The sequence below is a fragment of the Myotis nattereri genome (assembly GCF_964212035.1).
Source record: "Myotis nattereri genome assembly, chromosome: 3".
Lineage (NCBI taxonomy): Eukaryota > Metazoa > Chordata > Mammalia > Chiroptera > Vespertilionidae > Myotis > Myotis nattereri.
In genome coordinates, this window is record NC_138077.1 from 149,803,567 (window position 1) to 149,820,565 (window position 16,999).

The 16,999-nt window shown below is 37.9% G+C and overlaps 1 protein-coding gene across 4 annotated transcripts in view; it reads right to left on the reverse strand.

Moving 5' to 3' along the window:
- PKN2 (protein kinase N2) overlaps nucleotides 1-16,999 on the reverse strand; it is a 148,949-nt gene that overhangs the window by 18,636 nt on the left and 113,314 nt on the right. For 3 of the 4 annotated variants that reach the window (XM_081087818.1, XM_081087817.1, XM_081087816.1), the window contains exons 9-10: nucleotides 2,744-2,887; nucleotides 2,361-2,436 (exon numbers count right to left, since the gene is read on the reverse strand). In XM_081087818.1, coding sequence (XP_080943944.1) covers nucleotides 2,361-2,436; nucleotides 2,744-2,887 — 220 coding nt within the window. The remainder of the gene's footprint in view (nucleotides 1-2,360; nucleotides 2,437-2,743; nucleotides 2,888-16,999) is intronic. The other variant, XM_081087819.1, reaches the window with a different exon arrangement.

The window sequence follows — 16,999 nt, forward strand, 5'->3', positions numbered from 1 at the left end:
TCCCTCATACTGCAGAGGACATCTTTCTCCTGGACACCTTTACCATCAAGGCAGTTTTTGCCTGGAGGTAGGTGGGGGGAAAGTAATTGAAAACTTCTTGCCCCACCTTAGAGAGTTTCTGAGGCCCATTAAGAGACTGAAAATAACAATCAGAGACAGAGGCAGGTCTCTGGAGTCTTTGCCCCACCCAGTTGGAAAACCTCTCACCCCTTCCAGTAGTGGGTAGCCTAAGGCTAATCAAGACTGAATACCAATCAGATTGCAGACAGAGGCGGGTCTCTGGAGGTTTTGAGTCTTTGCCTGATCTAATCCAGGCCTGGGGCAAGGAAAAGCAGATCTTGGTGCACATCTTGGTCCTTGCCCAAAGAACCGAGCCCCAGCAGAGGAAGCCACAACCTGTGGATAGTTGATAGCTCCAAACAGGTACTCAGGGCCAGTCACAAACAGCACCTGACATTTTCCTGCACTAGTGATTGGGAGTCATAGCAGATCTACAAAATAAACAGACACAAACCTAAACAGACAGCCAAAATGGGGAGACAAAAAAAAAAGCCCCAAATGAGAGAACAAGAGAATTCTCCAGAAGAAGTGCTAAATGAAATGGAGATAAGAAATTTATCAGATGTAGAGTTCAGAATAATGACTGCAAAGATGCTCAACAGCATGAATAAAGATATAGTAACTATGAAAAAAGACCTGTTGGAAATAAAGAATGACAACACTAATAAAGAACACACTGGAAGTCATAGCCACAGCGATCAGGCAAGAAGAAATAATGAGAAAGTAAAACTCTCATTATATGCAGATGACATGATATTGTACACAGAAAACCCTAAAGACGCCATCAAAAAATTACTAGATTTAATAAATGAATTTGGCAATGTAGCAGGATACAAATTAACACCCAGATGTTGATGGCATTTTTTATATACCACTAATGAATTCTTTGAAAGAGAAATTAAACAAGCAATCCCATTTACCAGTGCAACAACAAAAAAATTAAAATGTTTAGAAATAAACTTAACCAAGGAGGTAAAAGACACGTACTTCAAAAACTACACGGTGCTGAAGAAAGAGATAGGGGAAGATATAAACAAGTGGAAGAATATATCGTGTTCATGGATTGGGAGAATTAGCATCATTAAAATGTTCATACTACCCAAAGCAACCTATAGATTCAATACAATCCCTATTAAAATACCAACAGCATATTTCACAGATCTAGAACAAACTCTCCAAAATTTATATAGAACCAAAAAAGACCCCAAATAGCTGCAGCAATCTTGAGAAAGAAGAACTAAGTTGGAGGGATTATAATACCACGTATCAAGTTACACTACAAAGCCACTGTAATCAAAACAGCCTGGTACTTGCACAATAACAGGCACATAGATCAATGGAAGAGAACAGAGAACCCAGAAATCAAGCCAAGCCATTATGCTCAATTAATATTTGACAAAGGAGGCAAGAATATACAATGGAGTCAAGAGAGTCTTTTCAATAAATGATGTTGGGAAAACTGGACAGATACAGGCAAAAAAATGAAACTAGACCACCAACTTACACCATACACAAGAATAAATTCAAAATGGATAAATGACTTAAATGTAAGTTGTGAAATCATAAAAATAGGAAATCATAGGCAGCAAAATCTCAGACATCTCTCATAGCAACATGTTTACTGATACATCTACTAGGGCAAAGGAAACTAAGGAGGAAATAAACAAATGGGACTACATCAAACTAAAAAGCTTCTTCACAGCAAAAGAAACCATCAACAAAATGAAAAAGGAGCCCACTGTAAAGGAGAACATGTCTGGTAATGATACCTCTGATAAAGGGTTACTATTCAAAATATAAAGGAGTTCATACAACTTAACAAAAGGAAGACAAACAATCCAATTTAAATATGGGCAAAGAACCTAAATAGACACTTCTCCAAAATGGACATAGAGAAGGCCAAGATACATGAAAAAATGCTCAAAGTCACTGATCATCAGAGAGATGCAAATTAAAATGACAATGAGGTATCACCTCACACCTGTCAGAATGGCTACCATCAACAAATCAATAAATGACAAATGCTGGCAAGGATGTGGAGAAAAGGGAACCCTATATATTACTGGTAGGAATGCAGACTGGTGCAGCTATTATAGAAACAGTATGGAGTTTCCCTCAAAAAATTAAAAATGGACACAGACAATAGGGTAGTGATGGCCTGGGGCAGAGAGCAGAACGAACTAGAAGGGGTTAATGGGGTTAATACTCTCAACAATGAAGATTTAAAAAAAGAAAAAAAAAAAGTACACAAATTTTCTTTACTTCAGGAAACACTTAGTATTTGATTTCTTAGTAATTACCTTGCTGTTTTGAAAAAATTTTCTTTTGTCGTTGGAGTTTTGGTCTTCTTTCAATAACTGGATTAAAAAAGGTAACCTACAGTGAAGAAAATTTAAGTTGATATGAATATAGCACTGGATTTATGGTCATGAAATTCACTACATTACTAAGTTTTGAAAATTTAAGAGAACCTTAGATATAATATAGTCCAACCCCCTCTGAGTAAACAAATCAGAGGATAAATTATTTGTCTTAAGTTAATATACCTTTTCAGTGGCAAAGCTGAGCCAAGATTTCAAGTTGTATGTGGTTTAGCCTAATACTCTCTTCATTTCTACATCAAGCTGTCTACATATATAATTTCAATTACGGTTATGCACATTTAATAAAATACATTTATTACCTCTGCAAATAAAGTACCCTGTGGTTCCAAATAGAGACACATGCCATGCCGTTGGTTGTCTAAAAAGTCTTCTAACCTCAGAAATTTTACAGCACACAGAGATCGCCAATCACGCCAATAAACTGAAATTTCCAGTTCACGTGACTAGGATAATTAAAAAAAAAAAAAGAAAGAAAACAGAGAAGACATCATTGGACACACACTTGACTAAAATATCACAAAAAGTATAAAATATAGATACAATAAACAAATAACACACACAATGATTGCACTATTTTAAAGAGTGCTTTTTCAATGTTTCTCTCGTATAATATTACTTTAATAAACATACACATTTTCATTCAAAGGAAGAAAATTATATTCTGAGAGTCTCCAGCTAAGACATTCCTTTTATATAAAGAATATACAACTGGGAACAACTAAAACAAATGAATGACAACAGAAACTCTTTCCAATCTTACAGCTTCAATCTTTCGGATTTTCCTCCGCCATTTGGCATCCCTTGCTGTGCTATTGCTGAACGACCTCAGTGCTCACCTCAAAGAACCGTTTCAAATCATATTTCCTGTATCAATGCTGAGTCAGAGAAAGGTTGTGGAGAGTATTTATTCTGCACTTACAGTGGGCCACACACTATGCCAAACACTTAAAGAATATTAGGTCCCTTAACCTTCAAAGAATACCATTGGATAATAGAATTAATAATAGCAGGGGCCTCTTATAGGTAGGGAGAAAAAGGGAAATTCAGACTAAGTTTTATAAAAAAAAAGATGTTCAATTATCACATCATCAAAAAAAAACCACAACAAAAAACAAAAAACAAACCCCGCAGTAAGTTGAATGTCCCAAAACCAGGGGCAAATATATTATACCACATCCATATGAGAGAATACTCTGTAGTCATCTATATACATAAAAGACTAAGCAACTGGCTGACTGTTTGACCGGTAGCTATAACATGCACTAACCACTAGGGGGCAGACGTTCAATGCACAGGCAGGGAAACATGTAACAGACTGATGAATCTCAGAGGAAAGGGGGGGAGGGCGGGAAGAGATTAACCAAAAATCTTATATGCATACTAGAGGCCAGGCACCGGTGGGTCCCTTGGCCTGGCCTGCAGGGATCAGGCCAAAATCGGCAGTCCGACATCCCCTGAGGGGTGCCAGATTGTAAGAAGGCACAGGCCTGGCCAAGGGACCCTACCAGTGCATGAATCTGTGCACTGGGCCTCTAGTTAAAAATGCTTACATAAGGTAATGCATTTAAGGTTTTAACAATCAATTACTAAATGTACTTAAAGAACACAGTTTATAAGTTGGGGAATCAAATCATAAACTGATGTCTACATATATGCTATAATCTACACACATTTTAATTATAAAGCACCAGACTTTTCTATTATTTTTTTCCCCCAGGATTTTGTACAGCATCCACAAAAATAGATAAATGCTTTTTCTTTTAGCTCTACACAGTTATAAATTACTTCCTTCAAATAATAACTTTAAATTTATGAAATTATACATCTTATGTAAGTTCTTAGTATACACAAAAAAAATCTTTTGACTTTAAATAATAAAATAAGTTGATACAAATGAATACAGAAAACACTTATAAAAAAGAGAACATGAAAAAAATGATTCAAGACACAATGTGCCAGAGGGTCTCAGCACCAAACAGGAAAACGACTAGACAAAGATACCTATGGCAGTGAATATGTGAGCCCAGTGCCTCCTACCTCATTTCTTCTCTCTGATACACATTACTATGGGAGAGAAGAAGTATGAATAGAGTATAATTATTTTAAGATAAGCAAATGGTAATTAAAAGCAGTGTGTGAATGCTGTAATATTCTATTCAAGTTAAAGATTTACATATTTGGAAAGTTATTTTGGGAAATAAACAGACTAAATAATTCAACTAGGGATTGGTAATTTATATTGCATTGCTTTAGGTTACAGAAGGAGAGGCCTCCTTTTCCCTGTCTTCTCCCACTATATTAGGGAGAAGGGCTTATTATAGTTCAGGCAGATGGGAGGCATACAGATGCTGGGTATGGAATTAGTACTTGTTAACAGTTCTTATACTTTCACACTGATAAGTGATAACATTATACCTTTCACTAGGTGACAGATGGCCCAATCACCTCATCTGTATATATTCTAGCCACTCTGGTAAAACTCGCGTATTGATTCGTTTCTCTATTCTGCCTCTTTATTCTATGCTTTAAATTGAATTATACTAGAAGTTCTGAGATTTGTGATAGAAGGAGATTTCAAAGCCTTAGGCCAGTTTTCCTGGAGTTCTGCTCATTTGCTGAGGTTTTACATATAAAGCTCTTCAAATTTTGTTATTTTACACTGTTCCCTGTATCATTCTCTCTACAATTTAAAGGGATGTTAACTATGCTCTAGAAGAGAGTGAGATATTTTATGTCAGAAATCATGGAACCCCAATCCTACTTTAATCCCTAACATCCAGTGTGATTTGGATAGATAAAGCAGGCATACAGTATCAAAGCAAAGTAGCTTCTATATAAATAGATGCCACTAATATTTACTGAATTTAAATTGCAAGTGAGACTGCTCATTTGCTGGCAATTTTCCAGAAGCAGGTCAGTTTTATAAAGCAAGGGCATCTTTGTAGGTAATGTCAAATTCTAAGAGTAACAAAATGCTAGATGGAGTGAAATGATCAAAACAGCTGAGTAGTATGTTTTGAGCTAAGAACTGATTGGCAGTACTGGCAAACTGTCCCAAGTTGGTGTTCATTTTGTCTTTTAATGAAATTGAACACAGGACAAAAGAGAAAACTTGGTGGTAGACCTATGAAATCTGTATGGTTTGTCTAAAGCCTCTGCAAGGTCAAAAAGTAAATAAAAAGGCAAGAGACATTGAATCAGTCATAAGTGTAAGCTGGGAAAGAGAGCAACACCTTAAAACATATGTTGTAATAAAAAAAACCCAGCACACATTTAGCATAAAAAGAACCGAAGCACAAAGAAGGCAGAGGTTCCCAAACTTCTTGAGGAACTCTGGGGCAACAGAGATATTTTGACTTTTCAAAAGAAACACAGTGACATCTGCAGGACACCATAAGAAACAGTCAACATTAGAACGTACCACATTCCTTTTGATGACATAATCTTTGCTAAACTGGGTTTTCAATCATTGATTTTTACCACATGAAAAATCAATGTGGAATAGGAAATAAGGCTGCAGTGTCCAATCTGATTCCAAGCTTTAAGAAATTATATCGTATGCAACAGGCAGATATATCCCATGAGTAAAGGTTATATAGCAATGAAAAAAAGTATTTAAAGGGTACACTGTAATGATTTAATATATGTATACAATTTGAAAGGATTCCTCTCATCTATTTAATAAACATGTACACCTCAAATATTTTATATATATTACATGATTATATAAATATAGAGATTAGATTATATAGAAAAGTATATATTTGATGAGAACATTTAAGTTCCATTCTCTTAGCAAATTACATTTATACAATAGTTATCAACTATAGTCACCACATTATACATTAAATGTTCAGAACTTATTTATTTTATAGCTGTAAGTTGTACCTTTTACTAACCTCTCCCTACTTCCCAATCCCAGGTAAACACTTCCTGCTCTCTGTTTTTGTGTTTTTAAATATGTTTTTATTGATTTTAGAGAGAGAGGAAGGGAGGCAGATCAAGAGATAAAAACACTGATGAGAAAGAAACATCAATTGGCTGTCTCCTGCATGCCCCTAATGAGGATCAAGCCCACAACCCGGGTATGTGCCCTGACTAGGAATCAAACTGGTGACCTCTTGGTTCATGGGTCAACCCTCAAACATTGAACCACACTGTCCAGGCTAGATGTAGATAACTTTTTATGTATCCTTCTAGAGACTTGACTTGAGGGTTCCTGTTTGTTATCAATTCTGAAAAATCCTAGGCCATTACTGTTTTGGGCAGGGCCACTGCCCCATTCTCTCCATTCCCTCATTCTTGAACTCTACTTAGTGTATTAATCATTCTCATTCTATCCTTTAAGTCTCTTGGCCTCTTTTTTCATATTTTTCATCTTTCTCTGTGTTGTACTCAGGTAATTTCATTAGCTATATTTTCCACACCACTACCTACCTTCTGGTATTTAATCCATTCATTTGTTTTTCAATTTCATATGTTGTGTTGCCTATTTTTATAAGTTTTATTTAGTTCTCCTTCCCACCCAGCTTTAATAATTTATCAATTAATGGTAAATCCTGTTTCATCACCACCTTTCCTTCAATTATTCTGAAGTATATCTCTGATATCTAGAATCACATTTTATTTATTTATTTTAAAAAAATTCTGCCTCGTCTTGTTGGTTCATTACTCATTCTTTGCTCATGTTTTTATTCTTCTATTATTTATTTAAATAGTTTAAACATTTATTTTACATTCTGTAACTAATAATCCCATTATCTGTTGAGATTATTTTTGACACAAGCTCATCTATGGCAGAATACTTCCCTAAACTTCTGAAACAGAATTTAATAGTTTTTATTTTATCTAAAACTGTTTTGTTTTGAACCTATCATACCGTAAGTACGCTTATAGAAAGAACATTTCTGGCTCCTTTGTATTTCTCACAGTGCTAAATGCAGACCTTGCATATTAAAGATAACAGAAGTAGAAAAAAGCTAAAACATCTGCTTATAGTGTGTTTTAGAGCACTGACTTTCTAATAACAGTTGAGGTATGGAGAATTAAATCAAATTCAACTGTGTGGGGGAGAGTGGGAGTAGGTAAGAAAGCAAACATGTTCAAATTACATGTTTTCCCCCTCCTCAGATTCTAATGTGTATCTATTTGAGAATCTATTTGGGAATCACTGTACCAATTAGAGGTGTCATTGTCCCTTGGGTATGTTGAAGTGTGGGGAAAAACAAACTGAGGAAATTTTTAGTTTTTAAAGTATTTCACAATAAAGTATTTTTATTCATACCATCAATACTTAATGAATATAAACACTAAGTACTGTGATAGAGATACAAAGAAAAACAATTTATGGTCCTGTTTTCAAATAGTTCATAGTTTTGATGGGGAGATAGAAAAGTAAATAAATTTGACCATAAAGACAAGAAGCACAATAACACAAAAGAGAGAGCTGACCATATTTGCCCCCTAAGAGTAGCTAGTAGAAAGGTCAGGAAAAAAATCAGAATTACTCAAATTGGGTTTGAAGAGATGAATCACAAGAGTAAAAGAGGGGAGGACAGTAATAAGAGGGAAAATAATGTATAAAATTAAGCAAGCATATAGTATATTATAGAGATTGGAAATAGTTCTCTGTAGTTAGAATCTAGAATATATATAGAAATGACTTGGGAAATGAGAGGTAGAGACAGGTTAGGAATGGCTCTGTAACCACGGACTTTGGTTTTCAACTTGCAAATTATAGGCTGCAACTAAAAGATTTTAAATCTAGAGGAACAGAGGTCAAATCAGGCAGTATGGTAGTTAAACACAGGGGGCTCTACAATCATGACTGCCTAGTGCTACACACTCAATAAATTTCCGTAACTAACAGGTTCAAATTTTATCTATACACCACTTGTTAGTTTTGAGACTTTGAGCAAGTTACATATCCTTTGTGGGCCTCAGTTTGCTCATCTGTAAAATATCCTCCTATCCAATAAAAGAGAAACATGGTAATTAGCGTACGACCGCTACCCTTCCCATCCGCTAATCAGGGCGATATGCAAATTAACTGCAAGCCAAGATGGCGGCCGTCAGCCAGGCAGCTTGAAACTAACATGAGGCTTGCTTGCTTCAGTGATGGAGGACTCCAATGTTCCCCACCTGCCGCTGCCGCTGTCGCTGCCGGCCTCTGAGCTGCAACTCTAAGCAACTATGTTGCAAATATAGAAGCTAAACAAAACCCCAGAAACCTGCTTTAGTCCTGGGCTTCAGCCAGCAGGATCGCAACATTGTTTCAAATACAGAAGGTAAACAAAGGCCAGAAACCTGCTTTCAGCAGTGGAGGCCTAAGAGCTGGAGCCAAGCCTGAGGGCTAAAGCTGGCCCAGAATAAAAAAAAAAGGAAAAAAGGAGCGGTTGGGAGCTTCAGTTACCCGCCAGCCTGAAAACAGCCCTCAGCCCCTCACCCAGAGTGGCCAGGCACCACAGTGGGGACCCCCACCCTGAAGGGTGTGTGACCAGCTGCAAACAGCCAACATCCCCTCATCCAGGCTGGCCAGGCACCCCAGTGGGGACCCCCACCCTGATCCAGGACACCCTTCAGGGCAAACCAGCCGGCCCCCACCCGTGCACCAGGCCTCTATCCTATATAGTAAAAGGGTAATATGCCTCCCAGCACCGGGATCAGCGGAGCCGTGAGGCCTCCTGGCACCGGGATCAGCGTGACAGGGGGCAGCGCCCAAACCCCCTGATCGCCCTGTGGCTCTGTGTGTGACGGGGGGGGGGGGGGGGGGCACAATCTCCCTATCTGCCCTGCTCTGTTCGTGACAGGGGAAGGCGCCCCAACCCCCTGATCAGCCCTGCTCTGTGCCTGATAGGGGGGAGCTCCCCAACCCCCTGATTGCCCTGGGGCTCTGTGTGTGACAGGGTGCGGCGCCCCAACCCCCTGATCGGCCCTGCTCTGTGTGTGACAGGGTGCGGTGCCCCAACCCCCCGCCTCCCGCCCCACGGGCCCTGCTCTGTGTGTGACTAGGTAGAGCCATAACCTCCCCATTGGCCCTGCACTGAGTGTGAAAGTGGCGGTGCCCCAACCCCCTGATCGGCCCTGCTCTGTGGGTGATAGAGGGTGACGCCCCAACCGCCCCTGCTCTGTGTGTGATGGGGTAGAACCATAACCTCCCCATCGGCCCTGCCCTGAGTATGACAGGGTGCGGTGCCCCAACCCCCTGATCCGCCCTGCTCTGTGTGTGACAGGGGGCGGTGCCCCAACTCCCCTATCGGCCCTACTCTGTGAGTGATAGGGGGGAGCTCCCCAACCCCCTGATCGGCCCTGCTCTGTGCGTGACAGGGGGAGCTCCCCAACCCCCTAATGGGCCCTGCTCTGTGAGTGACAGGGGGCAGCGCCCCAACCCCCTGATTGGCCCTGCTCTGTGCGTGACAGGGGGTGGCGCCGCAACCTGCCCATCGACCCTACCTTGAGTGTGACAGGGGGCGGTGCCCCAACCCCCAAATCGGCCCTACCCTGAGCGTGACTGAGGGTGGCATAGCAAACCCCTGATCCACCCTGCTCTGTGCATGACAGGGGCGGCGCACCAATTCCCCAATCGGCCCTGCTCTGAGCCCGACCAGGGGCTGCACCTAGGGATTGGGCCTGCCCTCTGCCACCAGGGAGCAGGCCTAAGCCAGCAGGTCGTTATCTCCCGAGGGGTCCCAGACTGCGAGAGGGCACAGGCCGGGCTGAGGGACACCCCCTTCCCCTCGAGTGCACAAATTTTTGTGCACCGTGCCTCTAGTGTATTATTATAATATCAATACTATATTGACATAGTATTGAAAACAGTTAAGCCCAGCCAGCGTGGCTCAGTGGCTGAGCATTGACCTATGAACCAGGAGATCACAGTTGGATTCCCAGTCAGGGTGCATGCCCAGGTTGTGGTCTGGATCCCCAGAGTGGAGCATGCAGGAGGCAGCCAATCAATGACTCTCTCTCATCATTGATGTTTCTCTTTCTCTCTCTCTCTCTCTCTGAAAACAATAAAAATATATATATAAAAAAAGGGTTAAAACAAGCTCAGCACATAGTCAATGTGCAGTAAATGTCATCTATGATGATGATGATGATGATAATATGCACTTAAGCAAATCTACCATGGCAGAAGGATAGAATGTAAAACAAAGAGAAAAGTTAGCCTACTATCATGAAGAACATAGGTTTTGGCTACAGATTGGCTTGGCTTTGATGTCAGATGCTTGTGTTGATTCCCAAAGCTTTCTAGCTGTATGACCTGAAAAATGTTACTTAAAGTCAGTAATCCCAAAACAGTGATAATAACTGCACACATGTCATAAGATTATTGGGAGGATTACATGAGACATTATATGTAATGTGTCTTATTCATAATATATTACAGAAGTTTCCACGCTAACTGGGGAGACAAAGAAATATGCCCCAAATGAAAGAAGAAGAGAAATCCTGAGAAACAGAACTAAGTGAAATGGAGGCAAGCTAGCTATCAGACAAAGAGTTCAAAACACTGACTATAATGATGTTCTAGGAACTTAGGAGAAAAATGGATGAACTCAGCAAGAACTTAAACAAAGAGAGTAAATATAAAAAAGGCCAAAGAAACTGTAAAAAAGAACCAGTAAGAAACGAAGAATACAACACCTGAAATGAAGACTACACTAGCGGGATTCAACAGCAGGCTATATAAAGCAGAGAATAGAGTCAGTGAGTTGAAAGACAAAATAGAAAATACCCAATCAGAGCAGCAAAAAGAAAAAAGAATGTGAAAAATAAAGATAATCTAAAGGACCACTGGGACAACATGATAACAACACCTGCATCATAGGGGTACAACAAGGAGAGGGGAGAAAGTAAAGAATAAAGAATCTATTCAAAGAAATAATGACTGAAAACATCCCCAACCTGGTAAAGAAAATAGACAAGTCCAGGAAGCACAGAGAGTCCCAAAGGAAATGATCCCAAAGAGACATATCATAATTAAAATGGCAAAAGTTAAAGACAAGGAGAATCTTGCCCTGGCTGGTGTGGCTCAGTTGTCTGTAGCATCATCCATACTCCAAAAAGTGGTGGGTTTGATTCAGGTTAGGGCATGTGTGGAAGGTAATCAATCAATGTTTCTCTCTCTCCCTTTCTCTCTATAAAAAACAAAAATACGACCTCCCCCCCCCCATCAAACAAACAAAAAAAAACACACCAAATAACAACAAAAAGCAAAAATAAAATAAAGATAAAGAAAGACAAAGAGATTTTTTAAATGCAAGAAAAAAAGCAGTTGCCTAAAAGGAAGTTCCTATAAGACTGTCAGCTGTTTTCGCAATGGAAACTTTTCAGGCCAGAAGGGACTGGCAGGAATTATTCAAAGTGATGAAGGGAAAGAACCTACAACCAAGACTAATCTACCCAGGAAGGCTAGCATTTAAATTGAATGTAAAATAAAGAGTGTCCCAGACAAGAAAAGATAAAGGAGTTTATTACCACCAAACTAGTATTATAAGAAATGTTGCCAAAACCGGTTTGGCTCAGTGGATAGAGCGTCGGCCTGCGGACTGAAAGGTCCCGGGTTCGATTCCGGTCAAGGGCATGTACCTTGGTTGCGGGCACATCCCCAGTGGGAGATGTGCAAGAGGCAGCTGGTCGATGTTTCTCTCTCATCGATGTTTCTAACTCTCTATCTCTCTCTCTTCCTCTCTGTGAAAAATCAATAAAATATATTTAAAAAAAAAAAAAAAAAAAGAAATGTTATAGAGCAGGGGTGGGCAAACTTTTTGACTCGAGGGCCACAATGGGTTCTTAAACTGGACTGGAGGGCCGGAACAAAAGCATGGATGGAGTGTTTGTGTGAACTAATATAAATTCAAAGTAAACATCATTACATAAAAGGGTACGGTCTTTTTTTTCAATAGTTTTATTCATTTCAAACGGGCCACGGCTGTTATAGAGTCTTCTTTAAAAAAGAAGAAAAAAAGGAACATAGTTATAAGAAATAAAGTGGCAATAAACACATACTTCTCAATAATCACTTTAAATGTAAATAGCTAAAATGAGCCAATCAAAAGACACAGTGTAGCTGAATCAATAAGAAAACAAAGCCCAAATATATGCTGTCTACAAGAGACCCATCTCAGAGCAAAAAGTAAAGAGACTAAAAGTAAATGGATGGAAAAAGATATTTCATGCAAATGGAAACTAAATAGACTTTAAAACAAAGGCTATGGAGATAAAGATGGACATTATATAATGATAAAGGATCAACTGAAAAGACAATATAACTCTTGTAAACAATCATGCACCCAATATAAAAGCACCCAGACATACAAAGCAAATCATGATGGACATAAAGGGAGAGATCAACAGCAATACAGCCATAGTAGGGGATTTTTAACACCTGATTGAATCAATGGATAGACTTTTCAGATTTAAAAAAATCAAGAAAGAAACAGTGGCCTTAAATGACACAAGAGACCAGATAGATAAATTGATATTTTCAGAACATTTAACCCCCAAACAGCAGAATGTACATTCTTTTTAAGTGCACAAGGAACATTTTTCAGGGTAGACCATATGTTAGGATACAAAATGAGGCTCAATACATTCAAGATCATATCAGCATCTTGTCTGGACACAATGCTCTGCAATTAGTAATCAATTACAAAACAAACAAACAAACAAAAACACAAAAAACCCACACAAACACACGGAGGCTAAACAATATGTTACTAAACAATGAATGGGTTAACAATGAGATCAAGAAGGAAATAAAAAATTAGCTTGAAACAAATGAAAATAAACACATAACAACACAATCTATGGGACACAGTCAAAGCAGTCCTATGAGGAAAATTCATAGCAATACAGGCCTACCTAAAGAAGGAAAAACTCAAGTAAACAACTAACCTTACACCTAAAGGAAATAAAAAAATTTACAACAAAACCAAAAGTGAGTGGAAGGAAGTAAATAATAAAGATCAGAGCAGAAGTAAATAAAATAAAGCTAAAAAATACAAAAGATCAATGAAAACAAAAGCTGTTTCTTTGAAAAGATAAACAAAATTGATAAGCTATTAACCTGATTAATCAAAAGAGAGAAATCCCAAATAAATAAAAGCAGAAATGAAAAAGAATAACTGATGTCACAGAAATACAAAGAATAAGAAAATACTATGAACCTATATGGCAACGATTGGACAATCTGGAAGAAATGGATAAAGTCCTTGAAACAATCTTCTAAAACTGAATCAGGAAGAAACAAAAAATATGAACAAATTGATTACAACTAATGAAATCAAAGCAGTAAATAATAAATTAAAAAACTCCCAGCAAACAAAACTCTGGGACTGGATGGGTTCACAGGTGAATTTTACCAAACATTCAAAGCAAAACTAACAACTATCCTCAAAATATTCCAAAAAACACAAGAGGAGGAAAGACTCCCAAGCTCATTTTATGAGGTCAGCATTACTCTGATTCTAAAATCAGATAAAGGCACTACAAAAAAAAAATAATTATATACCAATATCCCTGATGAACAGAGATGCAAAAATCCTCAACAAAATATAAGCAAACTAAATTCAAATAATATAGTAAAAGATCATACATCATTATCTAGTGGGATTTATTCCTAGGGTGCAAGGTTGATACAATATCCACAAATTAATGAATGTGATACATCACATAAGCAAAATGAAGGATAAAAATACTATGATCATATCAATAGATGCAGAAAAGCAGTTAATATCCACCATCATTTATGATAAAAATTCTCAGCAAAGTGGGAATAGAGAAAACATGCCTCAACATAATAATGGCCATATATGACAAATCCATATTCAAAGGAGAAAAACTAAAAGTATTTCCTTTAAGACCTGAAACCATAAAACACCTAGGAGAAAACATAGGGAGTCAAATCTTAAACATTTCTTGTAGCAATATTTTTTCTGACATATCTCCCCTGACCAGGGAAACAAAAGAAAATAATAAACAAATGGGACTACATCAAACTAAAGAGTTTTTACATAGCAAAGGAAACCATCAACAAAACAAAAAGATAACTTGCTGAATGGGAGAACAAATTCTCCAATGGCACATCAGATAAGGGGTTAATATCCAAAATTTATAAAGAACCCATACTACTCAACGCCAAAAACAAATGAAGAAACAAAACCAACCAATACAATTAGAAAATGGGCAGAGGACCTGAATAGATACTTCTCCAAAGATGACATACAGATGGCCAACAGACATATGAAAAAATGCTCAACAGCACTAATCATCAGAAAAATGCAAATTAAAACCACAATGAGATATCACCTCATACCTGTCAAGAGTGGCAATTGTCAATAAATTAAACAATTAGTGTTGGCTAGGATGTGGAGAGAAGGGAACCCTTGTGCACTGGTGGGGGGTATGCAGATTGGTGTAACCACTATGGAAAACAGTAAGGAAGTTCCTCAAAAATTAAAAATGGAACTGCTTTATGACCCAGGAATTCCACTTCTGGGTATTTCTCTGAAGAAACCCAAAACACTAATTCTAAAGAATATATGCATTCCTTATGTTCATTGCAGCGTTATTTACAATAGGCAAGATATGGAAGCAATCCAAGTGCCCATCAATAGAGGAGTGGATAAAAAATTAGTGGGAAATATATACAATAGAATATTACTCAGCCATTAAAAAGAATGAAATATTGCCATTTGTGACAGCATGAATGGACCTAGAGGATATTATGCTCAATGAAATAAGTCAGTCAGAGAAAGGCAAATACCATGATTTCACTTATATGTGGAAACCTAAAGAACAAAATAAACAAACAAACAAAATTGAAACAGACTCACAGACACAGAGAGAGTGGACTGGTGTTGCCAGATAGGAAGAGTGTTGGGGGACTGGGTGAAAGAGGTGAAGGGATTAAGAAGTACAAATTGGTAATTACAAAACAGTTATGGGGATGTCAAGTATAGCATAGGGAATACTGCCAATAATACTGTGATAACTATGTATGGTACCAGGTGGATACTGAAAATAGCTGGGAGGGGGTTGGGGGAGAAAGAACACTTTGCAAAGTTATGATTCCCAAAACCTCAGCTTCTTCTTTAAAATGGTAATATGCCTGGGTGCTGTGGCTCAGTGGTTGAGCATCTCCTATGAACCAGGAGGTCACAGTTCAATTCCTGGTAAGGGCACATGCCCAGGTTGAGGGCTTGATTCCCAGTAGGAGGCATGTAGGAGGCAGCCGATAAATAATTCTCTCTCATCATTAATGTTTCTATTTCTCTCTCCCTCTCCCTTCCTCTCAGAAATCAATAAAAATATATTTTTAAAATGGTAATAATTACACCTTACTCAAGAATCCATTGTAAAAATTAAATTAAAATAATAAAATAATTAAAATTAATTAATGATTAATACAAGTGAAGAAACATTTAAAAAACACAACAGAATTATGATTGAAAAAAAATAAGAAGAATCCAAGGGGTTTGAGGTGGGGTATAAGTTACTTAAAGAGAAAAAGGTGAAAGAAAAGTTGCCAGTATTGGAGTCAAGATCTGAATACTGAGACAACTTTTTAAGTACAGCTGAGGCTAGAAACTAAAATTTATAGTAATTGGTATGAACCATTTCAACAGCATTCAGCAATTTGGAGCAGATTAGACAGAACGCAGAACTGATTTGCTGTTGGGAGTTTCCATAGCAGGTGTGGTATAGAGAGAAAGTTGAAAGATGATGTAGAGGCATCAATATGAAAATGGTTCAGGGTAACATGGGTTTTAGAGTAAATAGAGGAAAAAAAATCTGGTAGGAACTGATGAGTCCCTTCCTGAAGAATCAAGAAAATGGAAATATTTTATTGGACATCTAGCTTAGTGATGATGAAGTACAAGAGGCAGAGGAACAACAATAATACCATGAGTTAGCGTTTACTACATAACCATATGTACTACAAGGTATTAATCTAGGTCAGTGATGGCGAACCTTTTGAGCTCGGCACGTCAGCATTTTGAAAAACCCTAACTAAACTCTGGTGCCGTGTCACATATAGAAATTTTTTGATATTTGCAACCATAGTAAAACAAAGACTTATATTTTTGATATTTATTTTATGTATTTAAATGCCATTTAACAAAGAAAAATCAACCAAAAAATGAGTTCGCATGTCACCTCTGACACACGTGTCATAGGTTTGCCATCACTGATCTCTAGTTGCTTTGTGTAGTTAGCTCATTTAAGGAAATAGTAGTAAGATTTGGTGAAAGTTCAGCATATTGACTTTAAGATTTCAGAACAATTCATGCTAAAATGTCACGAAGTAAAAATACACTGGGCCTGAAGTATTCAAAAAATTTGAAATAATAGTAGGTTAAATAAGTGTTTAGATATACAGATTTTTTAAAAAAAATCTCTCATAATGATGGCTAATGTTAGAGTGAAGAATCAAAGTCCTTAAGGAATATTGGAGAGTACCTAAATGACCAAGAGGCGACAGAGATGAGAAAGAAAAAAAATAGTAGACAATTACAATATATTAGAGGCCTGGTGCATGAAATTTGTGC